The 9,110-nt window shown below is 48.9% G+C and overlaps 1 protein-coding gene across 3 annotated transcripts in view; it reads left to right on the forward strand.

Moving 5' to 3' along the window:
• PTDSS2 (phosphatidylserine synthase 2) overlaps positions 1–8,906 on the forward strand; it is a 36,586-nt gene extending 27,680 nt beyond the window's left edge. For 2 of the 3 annotated variants that reach the window (XM_030451071.1, XM_030451072.1), the window contains 3 exons: positions 1,435–1,580; positions 6,192–6,377; positions 6,617–7,966. In XM_030451071.1, coding sequence (XP_030306931.1) covers positions 1,435–1,580; positions 6,192–6,377; positions 6,617–6,761 — 477 coding nt within the window. In that variant the 3' untranslated portion in view covers positions 6,762–7,966. Of the gene's footprint in view, positions 1–1,434; positions 1,581–6,191; positions 6,378–6,616 lie in introns of all 3 variants that reach the window. The other variant, XM_008506003.2, reaches the window with a different exon arrangement.
• Positions 8,907–9,110: the final 204 nt, after the last annotated feature.

Here is a 9,110-nt window from a genome sequence, read left to right on the forward strand (position 1 = left end):
TGGAAGAGATCCCTTCCAAACCCTGCAGAAAAGGTTCCTGGTTCCATGTCCCTGGTGCAGTTCACAGACTCAGTGCATAAATATTTGTTCTTGCTTGCTGAACAGTGTTGATTGGCAGTGTAAGGAACACAGAACTGTGCTCTACACGTAATTCAGCACGTAACTGCTGTCCAAACCACAGGCTTTGGATGAAGGTGGCTTGTTTCCCTCAGCCTGAAGCAGATCTGTGCCTTTTTACAGCTGGAGAGGACTGCAAGCAGAGCCTCAGGCTGCTCTGTGTTGGCTCTGGGCAGCGTGGCTCCTCAGACACAGCTTTGCCTCAGACAGTGGTTTTGTACAGACTTCAGTAATTCAGTTATCCCTGGTTTTCTTTTCATGGTTCACTGAACATGTAGCACATGAAGGTGTTGACAAAATCCAGCTTGACCAGTTCAGGTAAACTGCCTCCCCATTTAGACAAAGGAGAGAGCAAACTGGCTTCCCCAGTGGCCACAGCAGAGTGACAGTGCCTCCTTCATCTGAGAGGCTGAAGCTGTGTCATGGCAGTGCCTCACCCTGAGTTCAGTGTCTGTGTCACTGTCACAGGTATCGTGAGTGACACAGAGGGAAGGCACACTTGGTGCTTTTTCCCTGCTCCTCCTCTTGTCAGCTGGAGAACTTTGCCCTTTGTGCTGCCGGTGGGGTGTCACTTGGCTCCGTTTTGAGCTGCTCAAACTTACTTTAGTTTGGCAGCTCTAGAGTTTAAAAACATCATTAAAAAAAAAAAAAAAAGCCTTGTGACACTTCCAGTGATTGCAGAGGCACTGAACTGAACCAGTTCCTGCTTATTGCTGTGGTACAGGCTGTAAGGTGATGAGTTTGTTAACAGCAGATAGACTTAATGCCATTTGTTGTAGTTTCTTTTGAAGTGAGGAGCTTGTGTCTACTTGTGCACTTAATCACACTGTCAGGGCATCTCATTAGAGGACACTTTGCTATAAATGTATAACCAGTTCTCTGAAGCTGGCCTTGGCAGTGACATTTGCATAACTCTGTAAAAAAGAACCAAACCTCACCAAAATCCCCAGGATGTAATCTTGTCCCTCCTGTCCCTCCCTCAGTCAGGTTCGAAGTGATGGTGAAGAGACAAGTTGTTGCCTTTAGGATTTGGTATCAGTAGTTCTGCAGGTACTTCAGACCCCTGATGAACTTGTTCAAAATTGGAGGCAGGGCCTATCCAGGTTTCTGTTTTCTTTAATACCTCTTCCAACACAGACAATTTCTACAAACCCAACTGTTCCTGGTCATGATTGCAGCTGATGTTGGTGTGCTCAGCAATGCTGAGCAGGACCTTGCTAGGGAAATGGTGGGGGGAGTCATGCAGGGAGAGAGGGAGATTCCAGGCTTCATTCAGGGAATCTCACTAATGTAATTTAAAATGCCCTTTTTTCTCAGTTTTTATTGGCAGAGTTGAACACATTTTACTTGAAGTTTGTCCTGTGGATGCCCCCAGAACACTACTTGGTCCTGTTACGACTTGTCTTTTTTGTCAATGTGGGAGGTGTGGCTATGAGGGAAATCTACGACTTCATGGACGACCCGTAAGCCATTCCTCTTGTGTCTCTGTCATGCCAAGCTTCACTTGCTTTGGGTTGAATTTGCTCCAGCTTGCTGGCATCCATCTCAGGGCAGTTGTTCAGCTTGTTGGGGTCAAAAAGACCAAGTCCCAAAGCATCTGCTTTGTGTTCTTCTGTTTTGGAGGTTAAACCCTGACTAGATCTGGTTAGGGAACAGCAGTTGTTAAGGGTGTTCTGTGTGCACTGGTTTTAACTTCAGTTTTTGATAAATGCTTACACTTTTGAGAATGGAATGTGTAATTTAGCTAGAGTGCCACTGGCTGGTGGGCAGAGGAGTACTGAACTCACTTTCAGATTGATAGCCAGGAGCTGCAGTCCTTACAAGTGCTTTCTAAAGACAGCAGGGCCCAAACTGACCCAAATATGCATTTCTTAAAGGTGCTTCTCTCTCGAGCTGTCTTCCAGCTGCTCCCTGGTCCTCTGGAGCTCTCATGGCACCCTCTTGCAGATTAGAGGACCCTCGATAGCAGAGTGTGTTGAAGGCAAAGTGCACCCATACACATCAGTGCATGAACTTTCTGACTGTTCTTATGTAAGCATCATATTTGTCCTTGCTGCTTTTGTTTCTGCAGACCATGCAAGACCTGAGAAAGCTTTGTTCTCAAAGTCACGTTTTCTTTTAAGTTTTAGTAGTGATGCCACAAACTGCCTGAGCTCACATCTTAAGTCTGAGACAACATCTGGCTGCAGGGGATGCTCATTGTCTGTCACTGACCAACGCAAAAAGTGTCTGTGTTCAGAATTCAGGGTTCCAACTTTCTGTGAAGATCAGTTCCCCTTGCAAGGCTTTGACTCCTAGAAGTGGGAAGAAGGGTCAACCCCCATTGCTTAGCTGGATTTCAGGACACTCAGCAGAGGCAGACTGCCCCTGCCTTTGGTGTCGGAACTGCTGGTTTGGGACGTGCCTCCAACTCAAAGGTAAGAAGAGGCCTCAGCCTCTCACTGGGGAGCTCCTCTCCTTAGCACCATGCACAGTCTTCTGGTCCTTGTGTTTGGGTTGGAAAAACTCCTCTGCCTCTGTGCAACCACATGGCATGGCATTGAAGTATAGGAGGCTCATCAGTCACCGGTGCCTCATTGCTGCTTCAGTTGTTGCCATTCTCTCCGTGAGCTGCAGGAGTTCATCCAGCAATCAGAGACTCTCATCCTGAACTGCATGAATTCACCATTGCCACCACTGCCTACTGGCCTTGTGCCTCTTGATGGGCAAGATATCCAACCCTCCCTCACTTCTGAGGTTCATGGCTCTGCTTGATGCACCACAGAGCTGGCATCAGACTGTTCATGCAACATGGCAGAGCCCAGCATCTGGTCTTACCCACTGTCTTCTCTGAGAAGGTTTTTGCTGCTGGACTTAGAATCTCTTGTGCATTCCAGGTCATCCAAGCAGATAGAACCAGTCCCCCTTTTACCAGCTTGGCTGGGTGTCTTTTCACAGGAGCATTTTCATTTTGAACCCAGGAACTGGTTTGGATGTTTCCTGTTGTGTTGTAGGGAGAAGCTTCTGGGGAAGAGCAGGCTGTACCAGAGGCTCACAGCTGACAGAACAGGAGGAACCTTCCTGACCTTTCCTTTTGGAAACATACTCAACTTCTTAATGGACTAAGGTTGGAATATTCCATTGACCTTCAAAGTCAGGACCATGGCTTGTTGCCTTGTCTGGTAGTGACAGGATTGTCCAAGATAACCTGATTAGATCTCTCCAGCTAACCTTGCAATAGTTAGTCTAGAAACTTGTGAAGTTCAGATGTGAAGACTCTCTTTTTCTTGTTCCAGACTCTCAGTATCTGCAGGCAGTGCCAGGGCTTTGCTTGCAGGAACTTGGCCTGAGCAAGGTGATGGCCAAGTACCTAGGATTGGCATAATCCAAGAAGAGGGGTGCTTCATGAAGCTGTTCTCCATCTCCTTCACCCCACGTTCCAGTTGCGATCCCCATGCTGCTTCTGGGTTCTTGAGGACTGGCCATGAGAGACATTCCTAGCAGAGATACCTTCCTGCAGGACTCTGTAGAATTTGACTTTGTCATATCTTCCTGGTCCTTCCTGATCCTCAAGTCTTTTCCAAGGAATCTGCACTGAGGTCATGAATTTTAATCTCATTCATCAAATGGAAAAAACAAACAAACTTGCTTTTAAAATCTTTCATGAACAGTAGGGCAGGAAACCAGCTCTCTTCCTTGGCAGGTTTAGGTTCTGCACAGCTCTTCTGTCAGGGTTACCCTTAGTTCTTCTGCCAGTGTGCTGTTGTGAGCTAGTGACAGAAAATGATGGAAAATGAGGAAGCAGGTGAGCAAAGCAGAAAGCTGAGCCAGTCGTCTCACCACTGGAGCTCACAGTCAGAGCTCTGCTGTTCTGATTCCTCTGTCCATGTGGCAAGGTTTGTTTCTGCCCATTTAATCTGTCATACCAGATGAACCACCAGGAGCAGTCTCTGAAGTCCTTTCATCTGAGTTGGTCTGGGCAGGATACTTTTTAAAACTGAATGCACTCATCCTGTCTGCATCAGCAGTAACCTGCTGTGTTTGGAACACTTCGTGTGCTTTGAACTTGGGCATTGGTGTCAAATACGACTCCTGGGCCTCGTGTTAAAAACCCATGTGTGTTGTGTGCTTGACTTGCAATGACTTCCCTGGCTTCAGGAGAGGGAAGAGAAGCTCTTTTTGCTGTCTCTGCTTAGATCTCTTCCCAGGCACTGAGAATCCATGGGGATGCAGTTAGATGGCTTTGTTTTGTTTTGTTTTTTTCCACTGCGTGGCAAAGCCAGTAAGAAAATCTGTCCCAAAGAGCTTGGGTGGCAGCTGAATATCCCAGCACTTAATGAGCCAGTGCCTCAGCCAGGCAGGATTCAGACCAGGCTAGAATTTCCCACTGCTGCAGTGCCCCAGAAGTGCTGCAGAGGTCACCTCAACATGTCCATCCCTCTTCCCAGCCCTCTGCAGCTTTGGTACACATTGCTTAGCTCCCCATCTTCTCTCTCCTGCCTCAGTACTTCTGCCACTTTACACTGAATTCTTCCTGGATGTGTTTCACTCCATCTTATGCTGTGTTAGGAGTGGAGTAACACGGTCAGATGGACCAAAAAGAAGGGACCTGGTGGGAACCTGTCCCTCAGGATATACTGGAGTTAGGTGAGAGGACAGAAGAGATGCTTCCTGGGGTGAAAGCAGAGATGTGTGGAGCAAAGCAAAAGGGGCTAACAGGGAAGGACACCACAGTGAATCTTTGTGTGGTGTTTAAGTAAAAGCTGCATCCCAAAGACTGCTGAGGTTGTTGTGGGTGCCTGCTGGTGAAGCAGTTGGGGATTGTGGTGTTGAGGGTGCTGCTTTTCTCATGTTCAGTCTTCCTTGTTCCACATCAGTTGGGTTTCAGGGAACATTTATTTAAATTGTGCCTTTGGGTGGGGGAAAAAAAGAGAAAAAGAATACATACAACTTCTTGTAGCTTTCTCTTGGTTCTTTCCTCTAAGGGGAACAAAATCCCATTTTAGATTCAGAGATGGGTGATGGAATTAAAAAACTTCATCTACCAAGCAGGAAGTAGTGCTGCAGGGCTGCAGGGCCACCCAGTGTGCAGTCAGAAAGGGTTTGTTCTGTGTCCCAGAGAGGATCCCCTGTGGGTATTGACATGTGGAACATCTGGGCTGTCAGGTCAGTCAGCTGTCAAAATGCCAAGTCTGGAAGTGACAGGAAGAGGCCAGGACAAGGGCTGGAGGCTCTGGCTGGGTTAGGTGGAGCAGCTCAGTTTTCTCCTGGGAGGGCACTGAGGGGCTGGGGAGGCAGCCTGTGGGTGTTTTGGGGTCATGGGGTTCCCGTGCAGGAACAGGTGACCCAAAAGATGGGATATTTCCATCTCCCCCTCTGCAGGCAGAGCCTCTGTAGAGATGTTTTGATTCCACTGCAGTTTAATTTCCAGTGCTGCTGATTGACGAGTCCTCCCCTAGATGTGTGCCAAGCACTGCAGCTTCTCAGCACCTTCCCTGGTACTGCTTAGAAACAAACCCTGGCCATGAAACATTAATCCTATATTTGCCCCAGGGTTGTGTTGTCCTAGAAGTGAAATGCTGTCCTTGCCTCCTCCAGTATCTTGCTTTGTTTTTAGTAAGCTTCCTTCATTTCAAACCCGTTCAGAGATGATTAGTGACAGCTCATCAAGTGCCTTTTGGAGGAGGGAGTGAGTTCCAGGTGCCCTTGTGTCAGGGTTCAGTGTGCTTGCAGCAGTGTGAGCTGCTGAGGCAATCTAGGAGTAGAGCTCCTGTACCCTCAGCCTCAGCTCAGGCTGCTCAGATCATTGTTTGGTGCAGATTTACCAATCCCCTGAGCATGAGGTTGTCTTCTTGCATCACACAGTGATAAACTTTAACTTTCCATGTGTTTTCAGAGCCTCTGAGAGGAAACTTGAATTAACAGCAGCATGAAAGTCATCAGCCTGCATAGCTTTAGTACGTGTGTAATCCAGACTACTTTTAGGATTGTGCAAAGCTGAATGAAGTTATTACCCCAGCTGTCTCTATGAACGTTTCTCTGAGTGCTCAGCTTTACAGCAGGAGCTTTGTTTCATCTGCATGTTTGTTTTCTAGGAAGTTCCATAAGAAGCTGGGTCAGCAGGCATGGCTGGTGGCTGCTATCACTGCCACCGAGTTCCTGATCGTGGTGAAGTATGATCCCTACACCCTCACACTTTCCCTGCCCTTCTACATCACCCAGTGCTGGATCCTGGGGATTATCCTGGTGCTCACCTGGACAGCCTGGCGCTTCTTCATCCGGTGAGCAGGGCTGGGCTCTTCTGGACATCCCTTCAGCAGTGTCTTCTTGGAATCATAGCCTCATAGAGGGGTGTGGGTTGGGAGGAACCTTAAAGTTCACCCAGTGCCACCCCTGCCATGGGCAGGGACACCTCCCCCCAGCCCAGGGTGCTCCCAGCAGCTTGCATACAGCACAGACTTGGCTTTTACTGGTTTTATTCCCAGCCCTGGTTGATGTCTGCTTGTTCTTCTCTCCTCAGTGACATCACTCTGCGGTACAAGGAGATCAGGAGACAGAAGCAAGAGCACAGGCACGAAAAGGAGAAGTGCTTGAGCAATGGGGATGGACACTCAGCCATGCTGGATGAACACAGCGGGAACAAACTAAAGGAGAGGAAACTCTGAGCAACAGACAAAGGGCTGAAAAGAACTTGTAGTGTTCAAGCTGGCCTGGTGGACAGTTTCAACCTTTCCCTAACTTGTAATTTTCATTGTTAGCTTTCCAGCACGTGAGAATCCTCTCTGGGCAGGGGGGGGAGGAAGAAAGATGTGGTGGTGACATGCAGACCCTTTCTCCTCGGGTACTGGTGAGAGGTGGAGAAAGTCTGTGTGGAGGGAAGTCAGAACCAACACCATGGGGAGGAGATGGGATCTTCACCCAGGTGTTGTGTGTCTTCCCTGGAAACAAGGCTTGGAGGTCAGGGGCTTGAACATAAGGCAAAGGGAACGTAGCTGATCTGTTTGCAGTCAACTGTGAGATTTTAATTTTGACCTTTGGGCATTAGGAACACTTTGTTTTGGAGTGGGACAGATACCTGGCGTAGGAAACTGAATTATTTTTATCTGCTCAAACTTACCTTGAGCTGTGGAGTGAGGTTGTGTAAAGTGTTCAGCCACCAATGAGCAGAGCTGCAGCCAGGTAAGCCCAGAGAAACTGCAGCTTGTGCACAAGTTGCATAACTTGCACAGAATGTACTCAGAACACTACAGCCCCTCAGCCATGGGGGCATTGCCTTTCTCTAAACTGACTTCCAGCATCCTGGGATAGCCTACAATAGTTTTATGTTGTGTCACAGCTCTAGGGAGACAGAGAGCTTCTCCTTAGTTCTGTTTTTTTAATTTTATTTTTCTTTCAGTCTTGGTCATCTCTTAAATGGAAGGTTAAACAAGAAAAATCAACCTTCCTTTCCTTCATTTCATGGAGTGAATTGCATTACAAGGAGAAAACAGGGAGTTACTCCATTGGTCTTAAATTACTTGCCTTATTCTCAGCTCTCTTAGTTCCTTACCAAGAAGGTTTCACTCTTGGTGTCTGCTGCAGGGGGCATGGCAGGCTCTGCCACCCCTCAGAGCTGTCCCATTCCTCCCAGGGTGACTCCAGGCTGAGCAGGCTCCTGTGTCCACTGGAAGAGTGGCCCAGGCACGGAGCAGCTGAGGCTGAGTGCATCCTTCTGTGTAGCAGCAGAGGTCTGCAGGCCAAGCTACAGTGTTCCTGCTGGTGACTCAGCGTCTAGGAGAAGCTCTTGGAAACCTGGGCTGCATTGTTTTGTTGTGTTTTTTTTCCAGGTCATTATTCCAAACTCTAAGTGCTACACTAAGCCTCGATTCCGTAACCTCTGCTCTGAGCCTTCCCTGAGGCACTGATGTAACCCCAACCATGTCACTTTACATCCTGTGAGCTCATCTGGCTGCTAAAGGGTATTTTTCAGGGAAGTGTTTATCTAGAAGAACATGGCAAAGACACCACCAGTAAAATTCCAGAGTGCAACCCCAAAGTTTTTAAGTGGCAGAGCTGCTGGCTAGCAGGCAGCCACGTTTTCCATCTGTTCAGCAGTGCCAGTGGCAACCAAACTCTGCATTTCTGCTGTGATTATGGGTGACCCAAGTGCTCCCCAGCCCTGAAGAAGGGGCTTTGGGCAGTCATCAATTAACTGAGCAGTTTGCTTGTGTCTGAAGAGCTCAACAGATGAGCTGAGGGTGCTGCTACACAAGAGGCAGCATCACCTCCTGCCTCCAGTCCCTGCTGCTCGTGCAGGGCAGTGTTTTGCTGTGTTAGTGAGGAGTGGTGGCTGTGTAACTGGGTGCTGAGAGGTGTGGCTGATGGGCAGAGTGCTGAGGTGAGCAAGTATGTATTTCTATGCCTTTCCACCCAGAGTCATTGCTAGTTCCAGCTGTAGAGCAGCCTCAGGAGCCCTTCCCTGGCTGGTTGGTAGCTCGTGTGTTGTGCTGGTGTCCTCCCAGCCAGGCTCAGCTCGGGCTCTCCCCATTCTCTTCACACTGTGCAACCTCCTGGGTCTGTCTCAGGATTTGGGTGGTGGGAGGAACATGGTGGGGATGATCTGTCCCTGTCCCTGCCTCCCCTCCCCACCAGAGCCCCAGGGGTGCACATGTGGAATATTCCTGTTCCCTGGGAGCCCTCCTGGAGCTTTGACCTGAGGTGTGACCCACGGAGCTGTTTGTCTGCAGCCATCTCAACAGCTTTTGTGGTCGGTGGGGGTGACTGAGCCAGTGTAATAAATGATGTTTGCTGGTGTGTTCTTTGGTACCGTGGCTCTGGGCTCCTGGTTTCTATCAGTGGTTTTGGGGGGGGGGGTGGTGGTGCTGAGGGGGCTTGGCCTGGGTTCCCCTGGTGGAAGGTCTGTCTGGAGTGACTGCTGGGCCTGCAGGGAAGGAATTATCCAGGTGTTCAGTGAGGTGGGTGTTGGAAGCCCTCAGTGCAGTGTTGTAACCAGGAGGTGGTTTGTGCAGAGCAGG

The sequence above is a fragment of the Calypte anna genome, chromosome 5 (assembly GCF_003957555.1).
Source record: "Calypte anna isolate BGI_N300 chromosome 5, bCalAnn1_v1.p, whole genome shotgun sequence".
NCBI classification, from domain to species: domain Eukaryota; kingdom Metazoa; phylum Chordata; class Aves; order Apodiformes; family Trochilidae; genus Calypte; species Calypte anna.